Here is a 15,765-nt window from a genome sequence, read left to right as displayed (position 1 = left end):
AGAGACGAGAGCTAAAACTGTTTGGCTTCAAAGGTCACAGTAACATAAGTAACTTAGTTTTTTATTATGTGAATCATGCAAAATTACACTAGTAAAGTCTAAAACTAAAAATATGATGCTGGAAAGTGAACTCCCATTGACCACTTTAAAGGTGCCACAGGCTGCGTAGCGGTACTGTTCACCACAGAAACTGTGTGGGTATAGTCTAGTGGCCCTATTTGAATTATTAGCACTTGTCCCTATTAGAAAGGTACTGACTGCGTTACCCTGCAGGTTAAATGATGTGAAGAAACAGACGATTTTTTTTATTCAGGCATCACAGTGAAAAACTCGAACACTACTGTTGTGTTCCTTCCAAGGTCTCCAAATGTGCTTTTACTTTCTTATTCAGAGGTTTGAATTCACAGTGATGTACAGTAGCACAAAAAGGTAAGGACGACGATGATGAAGTACTTCTGCCGTGGTAGGATGTAATTGTTTTATAGATGCTCGCCCACAGCATCGGTGAGAAACACACGATCTGTCTTTTCATTGGTTCTTTCTCTTTCAGGGTACATTCCCAGCTACCTCGAAAAGGATGAGCCATGTGTGGTGTGTGGCGACAAGGCCACGGGTTACCACTACCGCTGCATTACCTGCGAGGGCTGCAAGGTACACACACAAACCCAGAGAAGCCCACAGCAGGTTCATAACCCGCATAATGGCTGCAGGAAAACTTAATTTAATGCCTTCGAGGTCAAGTGCCAAGACACACGACTCACAGCCGTGCACGCGCACACTCTTTATAGTGAACAGCCATGCACCGAGGTCATACACATATTGCTGTCACTTCATCTCTGAGCCGTGTGTCATTTGTCTTCCTCGCTGTCAGTGTGCTGTGTGATCAGACTGCTTTGCTTCCTTTTGCTCATGTGTTTGTTTATCATTTTATATTTAGGCGTCACTGAAGGGATTGAGCGTTGCTGGCAATGATGCATTTGATGTCTCAGTTATTGGGCAGCATTGGGGGGGAAAAAGACTTTTTTTCCTTTTGTTTTTTTCAAATAAATCTGATTTATGGTAAATATTTCATGCTCACTTCCCTTCGGTATGTAGAAGTATCTACGCCTGTCAAAAGAATGCTTTAGATCTAATAATACAAGCATAATATTAAATCTCCTTTCACATTTCCATCTACAGTTTGTTTGTCTTGTGCGTAGATCATTGGGCCGCCGCGTAGCTTTCACAGAAATTGCCTCAGATTTAGTAGCAAGTGGGGCTGACAATACGTTTAATCAAATTTTGCATTAAACACATAAATTTCACAGTAAAGACGCAGCAGCGGTAATTAAAATGTCTCCCTTCCCGCCAGCAGCGGTTGCGGCTGGAAGCAAAATGTTTTCAGGGCTTTTACTGTGCTCGTATTTCTCCATCTGTGTCACATCCACGTCTGCCTGCTCTGTCTACCTCCAGGGTTTTTTTCGTAGGACCATTCAGAAGAACCTCCACCCGGCCTACTCCTGTAAGTACGATGGTTGCTGCATCATCGACAAGATCACCCGCAACCAGTGCCAGCTGTGCCGCTTCAAGAAGTGCATTGCTGTGGGCATGGCCATGGACTGTGAGTGCACGCACAAAAATATAAAACGAAAATGAATTGATGTCACTTGTTTATTTTTATAATAAACATTCAAGAGGTAGTAAGACTAAACAGCACGGGGACCTAATATTTCACAGCTGGAGCTGCAACTTTATATATATGCAAACAAATTTGAGGTGATATACAAATAGTGTGCCTGCCTTTTTTTTCTAATTTCTTCCTCCTCCTCTTCCCACCTCCTTTTCCCTCCAGTGGTACTGGATGACTCAAAACGGGTGGCTAAACGGCGCCTGATTGAGGAGAACAGGGAGCGGCGTAAGAAGGAGGAGATGGTAAAATCCCTCCAGACCCGTCCGGAGCCCACGGGGGCTGAGTGGGAGCTGATCCGCTTGGTGACGGAAGCCCATCGTCACACCAATGCTCAGGGCGCACAGTGGAAGCAGAAGCGCAAATTCCTGGTGAGAAGCTACGGCACAGTGATACACAGCCAATTGTGATTGTGCATTTTCTTTTCTACATTGTTGCCGCACTGTTTTTCCAGCATATTTAAGTGATAGCTTAGGGTTACCTCAGCTGGGATTTTTCATTGCTGTCATTTCTTTAGAGCAATTTAAGGCGACTTCTTACATTACAAGATTATCTACTGAAAAAAGTAGCTTGTTAGGTTTCACCATTACCTTAGAAAAAAGCTTCTTCTCCGACAACATAAACAGCAACAAGCTCATTAATTTTACTCAGTGACAGCCTTAGCCGAACTAAAACCTAGCCATTGCTGTTTTGAAGCTGGCTTAATTGCCTTCCTCAGCGGGCTTCACAAACAGTGTTGGGGGACTGTGATTAGCTTGCAGTGACTGAGGTGGAGCTCACAGACACTTATTGATGTTGTTTGTGTCAGTTTCACTTGTAAGTTCAAGGTGGTTACGGCATGATGTAAAGGTTGTCCTTTCTGAAATCCAGCACGCTGAGCTACAGATAAACGCTGTGGCAAAAGTACAATTCATTGTCTTTCAATATAAAGGATCCATAGTAGCTGCACACATACAGAAACTGTGGGGCAAGGAACAAAGGAGTACAGCAGCCTTTTAACAGCATAAAATTGCTCCTTTAAAAAAAATCTTTTGTTTTGTTTGGTTTTTTTGCATTACTTCATTTGCAAAACTTATCTGAGAACTCTTTACATCAGGAATACAGGTGAGAGACATCCGAAGCAGATTATCAGAGGGTCTTTTATTTTGAAAATTCTCTTTCTTTTGAAGGCAAACAATCTGCACTTCTGATTTGTGTCAAATTTTCACACTTTCATAACCACTTAGTGGGCGAGTTCTTATAGACAAGGCATTGTCTTTCATGTAAACTATGAGTGACTGTGGCAGTCTGCTAGCAACCACAGCAGTCACAAGGAGGCTCAAAGTGCAGCACTGTACACACCTTTGCAACAAATTTCACCTAGCAGCAGCAAACAATACTCATCAGTGTTCCATTTATGGAATACTCGGAGGTTGCCGGGGTCTCGCCAGCCAGTCTCTAGACCTGTTCACTGGGGTTTTAGCTGTCAGTTTCACAGCAACTACCAGCAACGTCCAGCAACCACTGGGTGAAATCAGAAAGCACTACGCCACATACCTCTTTGCGATTGTTTTGGTCTCAAAGTAATGGATTGCCACAGTCACTTTAGGTTTGAGCGGTGGTTGAAGAATAGTCATTTTTCCCTAGCAACCAATGGTTGACAGGCTGTCATCAACTGGTCTTTAGGCCTTAACATCATGACCTGTTTACATCGATGACGAATCAATTATCTTATTTAGTATTTTGATTTATCAACCTTTCCACTTCAGATTTTTCTTCATTTTGAAAAAGTTCATATTAAAAATATATTGCATGCATCTTAATTTTGGGATGATTTCAAAGATACCCAAGCTTTTATAGAAGCCATCACACCCATATTTCTTAACCTGCCTGCATACACAGAACCAGAGAAGCTCTCTGTGCATGTGTGAATATGTGTGTTTGACAGTGGCAGGGATAATTACATTTACCCCAAAAGATTTGAGGCTTATATGAACTTTTAATTTATATTCATATTTTGGGAGTAAAAAATACCCATTGCAGAAATAAAAAGAGAACCACTCCTGACAGAAGCATTCCCACCTGACTAATGTTATAATATTTCTTTCAAGTCATCTCCTTCTTTCACCGGTGTGGGTTGTTGCAGGGGACACATCAATAATAACTGCACTTATAGTACTCTAACAAGTTCCTTTGGATGGATTCAATTCAATTCAGCTTTATGTATACAGCCCCCAAATCACAACAACAGTGACCTCAAGTTGCTTTAGATAATACGGTGAAGACACTACAGTAATACAGTGAAACTGAAATATTCAGACGACTCCCTATGAGCAAGAACTTGGCAACAATAGGGAGGAAAAACTCATTTTTAACAGGAAGAAACCTCTGACAGAGCCAGGCTCAGGGAGGGGCAGGGTGAGGGGAGAAGAATAGAAAGGCCATTACAGCCGAAACAAGTTTAAGTCACATTAAGGTCATTTTAAATCTGTTTAAAGCACTAAATATAGGTTGAAAATACCCAATAAACACAAGCACCACAATCTATTTCACACAATAAAATTCTGTAGCTCTATTTTAGTGTTTTCCAACAAACATGCAGTCACTCACATGTCTTTATCGCTGTGTATTCCCCGGTCTTTTTCTATTTTTCTCACCTCGTCTGTGCCTTTATTCCTCAGTTCCCTCCAGAGTTGTGAGTTTTATTCATTCAAATCTTCTGGGTTCTTAACGCAGACATAATTCTCCACATAGTTTTCACCTCAACTTTTCGTTTCCACTTTAATCTCACGCTTGTCTTCATTTCTTTGTTTTCTCTCTCACTGTCCCTCGGCGTCTCCCCTCGCTTTCCTTTCTGTTTTGCCCATCTGCTTTCCGTAAGATCCTTTCTTATCTCAGCCAAGGCAAATCCTCAGTCATTAGCGCTCATCTGCAAGTTGGCAGGCATTGTGTGTGTCTCTCACACACTGCTCTCCTGCATGTGTTAGTGCTCAGATTCATCCTGGACAGCCCCGTCTGGGTGTCCCCGTCTGTATCAAGCTCCCCTGTCACGCATAAACACAGACTCTGACCTTATGTTTTGGCTCAGGCTTATCGGAGATACTTACACAGTTTTAAGTGCCTGTCAACAGCTTTGCAGCAGAATGAGATGATATGTCACGTACAAATCAAGGCGCTGTATTTAAAAAATTCTATCCCACCAAGGTGGAGAGGGTTTCAAAGCATTTGTGGCCTGCTTATTTCAGAAGGCAGTGGATGGATGTGATGAGAACGTACTCACATAGCTGCATAGCTTTGTCCTGTCACCACTTCCTCATGACTCATGACTTGGTTGAAGGCTACAGTGAGCAGGTGGAAGGTCAGAGTTGGTGTTAAAATTAGGGTTAAACATATTTTTAACAGCACTTAAAATTAAAGCGCTTTATGTTACGGACGGGTCTTGCACCAAGCAGAATTTAAAGCTCAGCACAGTAACCCTGAGCTTGGTTCCTCTAAAGGATCAACTGTTCCATTTCACACGGCATTCACACACTAACGGGGCGCTGGAGTCACTTAACCCTGAATATCTAAATTTAAATGCTAAGCCAACCAGGATGAGCCCATTCTGCCCTATGAGGACTACTACTTTAAAACAGCAGCAATCACACTTCTTCTCATACATTGTACTTCAGCATGCAAATGATGCCGGATGCACTGAGGGATGACCCTCCTCACTTAAACTGCAGTGTTTTCCTGAGAGAAGAGAAGAAATTCAGTATGTTGGAACGCTAGTTTCATTGTTACGCTGCATATATCAGGTACAGATCAGATACAGGCACAGAACAAATAAAGAATATGGGGGGGATACATGAGTACCTCGCATATATGTGTGGAAACCAGCTGCAACCCACACGAACAAATTGAAAATATGTAAATAGTTCGATTTCCTCTGGTGGCCGATTGAGGCTGACTACTGTAGCGATCAGTAGCGGTAGACTCTTATGTGAAAATGGCAAATTCTAAAGTAGAAATAACTGCCTGATGCTAAAAATGGTTTTGTTCTCTATAGCTGACTTAAACCTTTATAAGCACAGGGGAAAGTTAAACTGTCGTGTGGATGCCAATGCACATTTTAAGCATGAACTCACCACACTCATCTGTATGGTGTTAAAAGTCCCTAGAACCCTTTTGTTCAAATATGGGAACTTTAAGACCATGGCAGGCAATAATCTCAACACAATGCAGCCTAAAGTGGAAATTTGAATTCTAATGCATCTTTTTTAATTTAAAAAAAGTAACAAAGTGCTTGAGAGAGGTGGTCCTTAGGTGTCATTCACACAGGCCTAGACACTGGATAGCAACCTGCTGGCAACCTTCAGTCTCCAGGCAAAAACGTGTATTCTCCAACTGCTTCGCAAGAGGTTGCCGGCAGTTGGTAGGTGAAGTTGGTCTCAAAGAAATGTATGGTGCTACCCCGAAAACCTTATTACGATCAATTTGGCCGCTAGCAGACTGCCGCAGTGACTTGTAGCTTGCGACTTGTTTACAAGCACTTGCCAACTCTTTGGTAGCGGCAGTGAAACTGTTAATAGTGTGAAGCGCAGAGAGCATTCCCCTTCAGATTAAATGTGTTTGTTTCAGCAGTAAGGCACGACTTCTGGTCTGCTTCTTCTAGCACTTGTTGGGTATTTAACATACTTTCTATGTAAATATACAGGTGACCACTGGTTCTAGCAACCAGAGAAATTCAAAGTATATTTTTAGTGCCTTAGCCTAAGTGCAATGAATTTCAGCCAGTGACAGCAGCAGCCTACAGAATCCAACCAGTTGAGGGAAACACATTTTTTCCCTACTGACCAGGGGTTCCCATTGGGTTGCTGACTGCTCTCTAGCTCTGTGTGGCTGAGGCTTTACAGACTATAAAGGATAATAAGAAAACATCTGCTATCATTACACTTAATCTAATTTTTAGACCAAGAAGAAGTGACACATGAGCCACTCTGTTTCCATTTTTAGTTTTGTGTGCTTTGTTTGTTTGTCTCGTGGCATCACCCACAGCACATTGTGGCAGTGTTGACTGCTTGTGAATGAAACCGTTTCAGAGATAATGCGGGGCCTGATGTTTCAGATTTTTTATTGTTGCTAAGACCAACTAACATATCTAGCCCATTGAATCATTTATGGAGGGGAACACACTGCTCTGACTTGTAACACAGTGTTCTCTCTCACACGCTTTGGTCTGGCATCTGGAAACGGCGTTGATGAGAGAACATTCGGTTCAGCTGTGTGCGGCAGCTGTGCCTGTGTGGGTCTCTACATCGGTCCAAAGGTCATAGCATTCCTAATTGTCTGATAGCGTTTCTATTAAAAGTAATAGCAAATCTTGTTCGTTCACAGTTCAACGCAGTCTGCAGAAAATGCATGAGATAGTTTTGTTTGTGCACACCTACATATTCATGTATCCATCAAACAAGCTGCAGACGAGGTGTAACGTCTCGTCGACGTCAACAACCCCGTCTCAAAGAAAGGAATGTCAGCACACTGGTGGTCTGCAGCTTTCCAATGCAGTAGGATAAGATTGATTCCATGTGTATTCAAAAGGCTTTTCCCTCAATATTCAGATAGTTCTCAAAGATAGAACTACAATACACGGGATCATACAAATTTGTGAAGCATGAATGCAAAATTATTCACTCATATTTACTAACAGGCGGGATGGCGAGCTATCCATCTTCCTTCTACTTCCCGGCTACTAATGGTCAAAATGCACTACTTGTTCCAAGTTTTCTATTCAGTTTGTTAGGCGGGAGAAGTGAAGCATAAATCGTCACGGCGGCACTTCATCTCACACAAACCTCCTTTTTTCCCCCGATTGGTCCTGAACTTCTGACCTTTAAGCTGTTGCTCTCAAAAACATTAAAAGGCCTTGAAAAGCTCTCTCTAGCTACTTAGTTGTGCTGCAACCAGGCAATGAGAAACAGACATATGTGATTCATGCATGGTGGGCATATGGTTTTGGTTGAACAGAGAGATCCAGAGTTAAAAACAGCAGTTTTTTAACCTGTATTCATGAGGTGCTCTTACGATCATGCCATGCAGTTCATTTTACTCTACTGTGTATTTAAAGCACTGATATGCAAATGATATGTGACCTTGTATATCTAAAATTCTTGCACCTTGCAAAGTCGCTTCTGAGTGATTGGCACTGATAACAATTCAGCATGTTGTGGCAGTTTCACTATCAATGTTCCGTCACATTTCTGTGATTGGTGATAATTTATTCATTAGTAATGCATTTTAACCACACACATGTTCACTGTTTCACAACAGTGAACCCAATTTATCTTCTCCAGCTCTGCAGCAGCAAACTTTTTGCAGACCTATTGCATCTGATAAAATAAAAGGTCAGGATGACACTGCAGCAAAAAGTTTTTACTGTTTTCTCCTCTTAATGAGCAAATCCCCTGAATGTAATGCTGCTCATCTTCAAGTCTAAATATCTTTTGGCTTCCTTTGGGACACATTCTGGGCCTTTTCCTTTTCAATGTGCAGTTCAAGGAGAGCTTAACACTTATTAAAAAGCCTGCTTCGGCTCCCTGACTAACTAGTCTGTACAGCAGCAAACAAACACATAATCCCTTGCCATCTCTGCGGGTACAGCTGAGTGCTTTTCCTCAGTGTCACCCAGATGGCTATGCAGTAAATAAACAATAACAGTTGGAAGAAAATCACACGAGTCCATTAGAAAGCACATATGAGCATTGCATAGGCCAGAGAAGAGGAAACTATTTACAAATACTAATTAATACCCGTACATTCATTGTGCATGAACGGCTCTATGGCAATACCAATTCACCAGCTGCAGTCATGTGAAAAAGAACGTTTTCACAGGCCTCTATGCAGGGCTGTGAAAGTTTTAGAACATCCCGATAACTTGAAGTTAGCATTTTCTGTGTGACTTTTTCAGTCTCATATCCATGTGGAGGAATTTTGGCCCAATCTTCTTTACAATGTTGCTTTAGTTCATTGAGGTTTGCAGGCATTTGTTTATGCAGAGCTCTGTTGCAGCATTACAGTCGGTTTAAACACGTGAGTCTTTCCTTTTTCAGTCATTCTGTTTTGGATTTGCTGCTGCGCTTGTGATCATTGTCATATAGCATGACTTAGTTTGGGTCAAACTCTACCTGCCTTCACTCTTGTATACCTCTTTTTGGTATACAAGAGTAATCTGCGGTCGACTCAGTTACTGAAAGTCTTGTGGTTGCAAAACTGGCCTCCTCCACCACCCTGACAGTTGGTTTGAGGGGTTTGTGCTGGTATGCTGTATTTGGTTTTCACCAATTCTGGCGCTGTGCGTAATGACCAGACATCAGCGTTTTGGTCTCATAGAACTCTTGTGTTTTATTCACATGCAGCTCTGCAGACTTGCAGCTCTATCCTTTTTACAGAGAGGAGGCTTTTTTTTAATTGTCCTGTCATCAGCTTTAGCATTTAGCATCCATGTTGGTGTTTATTTGTTGTTTATTTTCAGATTGTTTTGGGGTTTTTTTTTTTGCAATTTCTTTGAGCATTGCACACCACGCATCTGACCTTGGGATGAACAGCCACTGGGAAGACTGTAGCATTGTGTTAACACACAGTTGAGGAATGAATCAAATACACTACTCACACATATAGCTGGGTTAAAACTTGGAAAATAGTCCTGCAAACTAGATACACGAAACAAATGCTGTTGAGCGGATTCTTAAAAATTGTGAACTGTATCACTGCCAGAGCAGAACAATGCTGCATGAACTTTATTCAAAGAACTGAAGGCTGCATTTGCATTTTGTTGATTAGGCAAGCTTTACTGAATCGCTTTTAATTTAAAGATACTGGATGCCACCCCTCCATAATACGCACTTGGCAAACTATCAAGTCTACTTTGTCATGTTTAATTTAAAAGGTCGGTAAGTCCGAATGAGTAATTAAAGAGTTTAAAAGTGTTCTTGTGTAAATAAAATTGTACCCATGAAGTCGGGTAGTGACGATGGGATCTGTGGAGTGTTGCCTTTACAGATGCATTGGTTCAAAGAAGAGAAGACCATCCCCAACTCTGTCTGTTGCTGCTGCCATCATGTGGGGTGGTTTCTGCACAGGCTGCAAATATTGCACAGTAGATTTGTAATTTTAGCAGATCTAAAGCCTGCTTGCTTTCTTTAAGTGCTTCTCTTTTGTCCCCATTAAGAGTGAGGGACATCAGCTGATGTTAGCAAGTGACAAAGCACATAAGATCATTGAGAAAAGGAGCTGAGGGACGTTTTCCCAAAGTCTTCGGCCTCCTGGGTCTCCTCCAAGTGGCTATCGAAAAGAGCATCTTCTTTTTACACTGTCTGTGCACTCACCTTTTTACCTATACTTGTATTAACTAGTGAAGTGTAATAATCAGCAACGATTGTATTTTTGTGCCTGTGCAAACTTCACTGGGAATTACATAACATATTTTGCCAGAGGACCTGTGAGAGTCAGCGTCTGCGATTTGAGCTCTTTTCTTTCCAAGTTTTTTGTTTTTCTGCTGCCTCTTTTTCTGCTTGAGAATTTGAGTAGAGGAGTTTGCGTCAGCAAAGCTTGGAGCAGCATTTGTGTGCGATTTCATGACTCATGTTGCCACACAGCATGATGAACGGTTTACAGAAAATGCAGGCTGAAATCCATCAGAAGCAAAATCCCAAAGGATGATCAGATGGATGGGATCAATGGCAGCGTGAGCTGAGCGACATTTTTCCTAATGAATATTTGTAATCAAGTCTGCGGATGATGGTAGAAAATTTGAGTGAAATACAAACTTTGCTTATTCCATACAAATTCATCACACAGAACAGTGACATGATGGGATCATTTCCAAATCACATTAAGTCCCCCGGTAATACTAATCCTGGATGGATTGAGCTAAAGACTATATTACATTGTCATCTGTGTCAGTTGTGAATCGTGACACAGAGCTAAACCCGAGAGATCTGCCCGTCTCTCTCCCGGCAGCTGTTTTCCCAATACTGACATGAAAAATGGCCGCTGACCTCCACCAACAAAAGCAATGTTTTGTTTTGGCTCTTGCACGACAAGAGTTGCAGTCCATCAAAGTTATTATAACAACTACTTGAAATTTTCCATAATTGCCCGGCTTTCAGCCTCACAGCAGAGGACTGGCTGTGTTTGCACTGACTTACGCAATCCTTCTTCCTCTGCATCATGATTGATGACTCTTTGTTCGAGGTGATTATTCCTCTACTTTTATCTCATCCCATTTATAGCCGGAGCAAAGTCTGAATAAATGACTCTGTCCCTGACACATGCTTTATTTACTGGAGCGGGAAACAATATTTTTCATAGTCATAACATCAATTCAAACAACTCTGTAAACATATATATTAGTGATCGGCGGTCTCCCTTTAAGTAAGTGTTATCGGTTTGATTACATGTCGCCGTCCTTTCTCCAAGGACACTCCACTGTCCTCTGAAAAACTGTTCGTTGATTTGCAGCACTTTGTGGAAAACAAACCATTTAGAAAAATGTTGTGTTCTGAAACACCTTAAAGAAATTCCATAAAAAGGCCATAATATTTACTACTTTGTCTGAGGTGCTCAACTACAACAACACACCGTACGAACTGGAAAGGCAAGCAGCTGTGACTGGGAGTTGGCTCGAATCACTTTGCTATTAAAAAAAAAGGCTATGCGTAGTACACATAGACAAATGTAGCCACAGATATAAAAGTGCAAAAATGTCTGTCTTAGACTGCAGAGACAAACAGGAGGGATGCTTTCTCTAAGTCAAGAAGTGGATCACAGATTAGGACATCTGACTGCGAGCGCATGATATCCTCAGCACATTTCCATTCCATTTATTTTGTAATTTTGTGTAGGATCATGCTTTAAACTATCAAGCTGATGAATGACATCACTTTAATGTCAAAGAGACATGAGGGGTGTGTTCCAAAGTCTCTCCTGCACAGGCCTCCTCAGTGTCCTCTTAAGTCAGGGGTGTCCAACTCCAGGCCTCAAGGGCCGGTGTCCTGCAGGTTTCAGATGCATCCTTGATCCATCACAGCTGATTCAAATGGCTAAATTACCTCCTCAAGATGTCTTGAAGTTCTCCAAAGGCCTGGTAATGAACTAATCATTTGATTCAGATGTTCTGACCCAGGGTGAGATCTAAAACCTGCCGGACGCTGGGCCTTGGGGCCTGGAGTTGGACACCCCTGTCTTAAGTCATACTGGTTTCCACGATTGGTACAGAAGCACTGAACTACTGTCCACTGGATACTTAGGATATTATAGGCTTTGGACAACACTGAGCGTGGTTGTTTTTGATGTTTTTATGGAATTGTTGACTATAAGCATTTGAAACAATGCAACTGGCCCACAGTTCAGTCAGTTCAGTCTTTTGACTGCATTTAAAAGATGTAGGTAGCAATCGTGACATTGTGCATTGTTTAGTAAGCCCTACTTTATCCTTGTTTCTGACTCATAATTTACAAAATCAGCATTTTGTTGCACATAGGTGTTAAACCAGCAACTGAACCCAAAAATATTCATGAAAGTGTTTACTGAGGTCAAAGATCGAGGGACCCTCAGGGCTGGTTTGCAGTTGCTTGGGCATTAGAAGCCTGGGCTTCACTTTGCAGAGCTGTAAACTAGGTTCATCATATATGGATGAAACAGTTTTTATTCTTTTCTGCTTTACTAATATCTAATTTAACTTTTCCTCTGTGCACTAATCAACCGCCCACATTTATTTCCCCATTTAGCCAGAGAAAATCGGCCAGTCTCCAGTCGCTCCAACATCAGACGGAGACAAGGTGGACCTGGAGGCCTTCAGCGAGTTCACCAAGATCATCACTCCCGCCATCACCCGTGTCGTTGACTTTGCCAAAAAACTGCCCATGTTCTCTGAGGTGAGTGGCGGTTAATTTGACCTGAAGAGCACAGCGGAGGCCAGAATTAACACAAAAATTGGCAAAACTGTTCATTTACCACAGCTAAACCAAGATTGCTTCAGTTTACCAGAAAAGTCCAGCACACAAGGAAAGTGCTGATCATTTACATATTTCCTCAAGCAATCGCAGTGTTTGCAAAATAAACCGGCCTTTGTTTCTGACAATTAGTGAAGCATTCCTGCTCCTGTTTGGCCTGCCTCACTTAGCAGCATGTAATCATGTTTCCCTTCTGCGCTGCTTGTAATGAGACCTCGGGTGATTGGATAATTATCAGGGTGTATCAGAACTGTTGTCTAGCGGGACAGCTGTAGTGACAGAGCAGTATGACTGTGAGTCTGCTGCGTGATGAATTACAGAAGAGGAAAAAGTCTTTACTGTGATCTATTAGAGTTTATGAAAATGTCACTTTTTTATTTTTTAATCAGCATATTTTAATGCATTGTATAATTATTATACAAGAATCGCTATCATGATGGATACTACTAATCAAGTCAGTGTCTGAGCATAGATAAACTCCTCTTAGTTTAGCTATAACAAATTTAAAGTTTGAATATTCCAGACACAAGCACATGATCAGCAATGTTTAATTTCCTATCTTCTTCTCACATTGTAACATATTTTATTATAAAAGAAGCCATTTTAATCTGATTAAAGAGGCAGAGGGAGGGAACTTGTTTGGCTTACAAGCGATCTGTTCGTGGCTCTGCAATAAATTACTAATAAGAATCCACAGAAACAAAGCCAGCATTCATTTAGCCAGTAAAAATTAATCTGTTGCTTTTTGACAAATTGATGCAGTACTAACTGCATTATTAGGCATTTACTTTTAAGCCTGCCCCCTAGTTAGAAATTTACAAGACAAATCAAGCCAGTGAATGTCAATTAATCTGCTCTGCAGTCAAGAGCAACGAGGAAAGAAACCAGCTTACATCAAGGTACGATTAATTCAGCACATCAGAGGCTGCAGATTTAATTGAACAGGTTTTAACTCAGAGTTTCTAATATCCATGTAAATCAGGGTGTATTAGTCATAATCTGTGTTCATCAGTGGGGGGGGAGGTACGCCTATTTTCAGCCCATCTTCATATTTCTCCTCCCCCCATCCCTTCCTCTTTAGCACGTCTCTCTGCCTTCCTTGCTCTCATTTATTATTTAGTATCCTCTTTACCTAAATTCTCTCTGCCATTATTTGCTGTACTGCTTTATTGACACTTGGATAATGGCGAAGATGTGGGAAGGTAGCAACGCAGCTGAGTCATATCTAATGTGTGAGCACTAAGGCAATCAACTGAAGGGCAGATATTTCTCATTTTTCTATGAAACTTACTGAATTAAATAAAAAATTGGTGTCAAAGATTCAGTTTGTGGATGGCAGGTTTACAGGGCAGTACCGGCTGTGAAACCATGGATGTATACAGATGCCAGTGTTTGAAATAATGCTGCAGAAGACATTTTTTTGTTAGCTTGCTTCATTTTTGTAGTTATTTATTACTACGACCCGTTGATATCGGCCATAAAATGAGATGATACAAGCAGCTTAATTGAGTTTCCACTGAAGGGTGTCTGCGATCCAGATTGGCTGAGGAGCTCAGTAATTTGGGATGGACTCAGATTAGAGCCACTATTCCTCCACATTGAAAGGAGCTAGGTGAAGTGGTTGGAGCACCTGATTAGGACGCCTCCTGAACACCTCCTTGTTGAGGTGTTTTTGGCATGTTCAGCTGGAATGTTGGCCCCGGGCAAACCAGGGCTCACTGCAGAGAATATACCTCTCAGATGGCTTCTGGTGTTTCTGGAAGAAGAGCTGGTGAAAAGGAGGTCTGGGCATCTCTGCTCAGACTGCTGCCCCAGCCTTTAGATCCAGATAATGAGCAGATGGATGGATATTATACAGCAAAATGGTTTATAAAGGAACACAGCTCTCTGAAATACAGTAAACTAAATAAAATACAGTAAAAATGGGTTAATAAATTTGGTAAAAACATACAAGGACATCAACTTTCAGATGACATTATAGTGACTCAGCATAAACAGCATGTAAAGTATAGTGGTATCTTTTATTGAATGATTATTTATTTATTTATTTAAAAAACCTGTTAAATCGTTTTGTTTTTGGTTTTTTTGCACTTAATGTTCACGTTTATTTTTAGCCTTTCGCGTGACCGCTTGTCTGTGAAAAGCGCTTCATAGATAAACTTTTCTTACGTACTTGCTTTGTTTTTGAGAATATGACAATATGTTTGCTCGGAAATGAAAACGAACGTGTTTTTCATTCACCAGCTGCCTTGTGAAGACCAGATCATCCTGTTGAAGGGCTGCTGCATGGAGATCATGTCCTTGCGCGCAGCCATGCGCTACGACCCGGAGAGCGAGACGCTGACGCTCAGTGGGGAGATGGCTGTGAAGCGGGAGCAACTGAAGAACGGCGGGCTGGGCGTGGTGTCGGACGCCATCTTTGATTTGGGCAAGAGCCTGGCACAGTTCAACCTTGACGACACGGAAGTGGCGCTCTTGCAAGCCGTGCTTCTCATGAGCTCAGGTTAATGCTAAAACCTTTATTCCACATATTTAAAGCTATATGGCAGTCTCTGGACTTGTTGCACATGTTATTAGTGATATATCAGTTTGAATTTAATGCAATTTAAATGCAAATTTTTAGTGTCCTTTGGCCTTGCAGTTGCAATACAAAGACATCATTACTCGATACTCTACATATTATACAATGTAGCCTATTTTGAATCAAAATCTAATTATAGTCTGAAGATAAATGTCCACATGCATATTCAGTGTTGGGAGCTCAATTTAGATGTGATGAATAAGTCTTTGCATGTCTCTAGTCTTGGTTTATTTATTGTAGAACATTTATTACGTACATGCGCAAAAGTGCAGTTTTTTCAAATAGTAGGATGCAAAAAAAGAGGGGATGCCCTTGTCTCTTTCAGTGCATCCACCAATTATTTAAAATATGGCAAATATACATAAATAATATATGAATATATATTTGGTGCTGCTGCCCCATGGTTAGCACCATCGGCTCACAGCAAGAAGGTGCTGGGATCTATGTGGTCATTTCTTTTCATTTTGTTGAGTGATATTCCGGCCTTCTCCCACATTCCTAAAACATGCATGGTTAAAGTACTTCTAAACTGGCCATAGGTGTGAGTG

General features: G+C 41.4%; 1 protein-coding gene across 3 annotated transcripts in view; it reads left to right on the top strand.

The window, feature by feature from the left end:
- The window catches only part of thrab (thyroid hormone receptor alpha b), a 169,465-nt gene that overhangs the window by 137,314 nt on the left and 16,386 nt on the right, over nt 1-15,765 (top strand). For all 3 annotated transcript variants that reach the window (XM_085285221.1, XM_085285222.1, XM_085285223.1), the window contains 5 exons: nt 551-651; nt 1,453-1,600; nt 1,832-2,037; nt 12,412-12,558; nt 14,881-15,139. In XM_085285221.1, the coding sequence (XP_085141347.1) occupies nt 551-651; nt 1,453-1,600; nt 1,832-2,037; nt 12,412-12,558; nt 14,881-15,139 (861 nt within the window). The remainder of the gene's footprint in view (nt 1-550; nt 652-1,452; nt 1,601-1,831; nt 2,038-12,411; nt 12,559-14,880; nt 15,140-15,765) is intronic.

This window comes from Mchenga conophoros, linkage group LG8 (assembly GCF_057382185.1).
Source record: "Mchenga conophoros isolate Kocher_MC1m ecotype Shallow Benthic linkage group LG8, M_conophoros_male_GT1.1, whole genome shotgun sequence".
Classification (NCBI taxonomy): Eukaryota; Metazoa; Chordata; class Actinopteri; order Cichliformes; family Cichlidae; genus Mchenga; species Mchenga conophoros.
The sequence above is the reverse complement of the archived record's forward strand: the minus strand, read 5'-3'. Positions and strand labels throughout refer to the sequence as shown.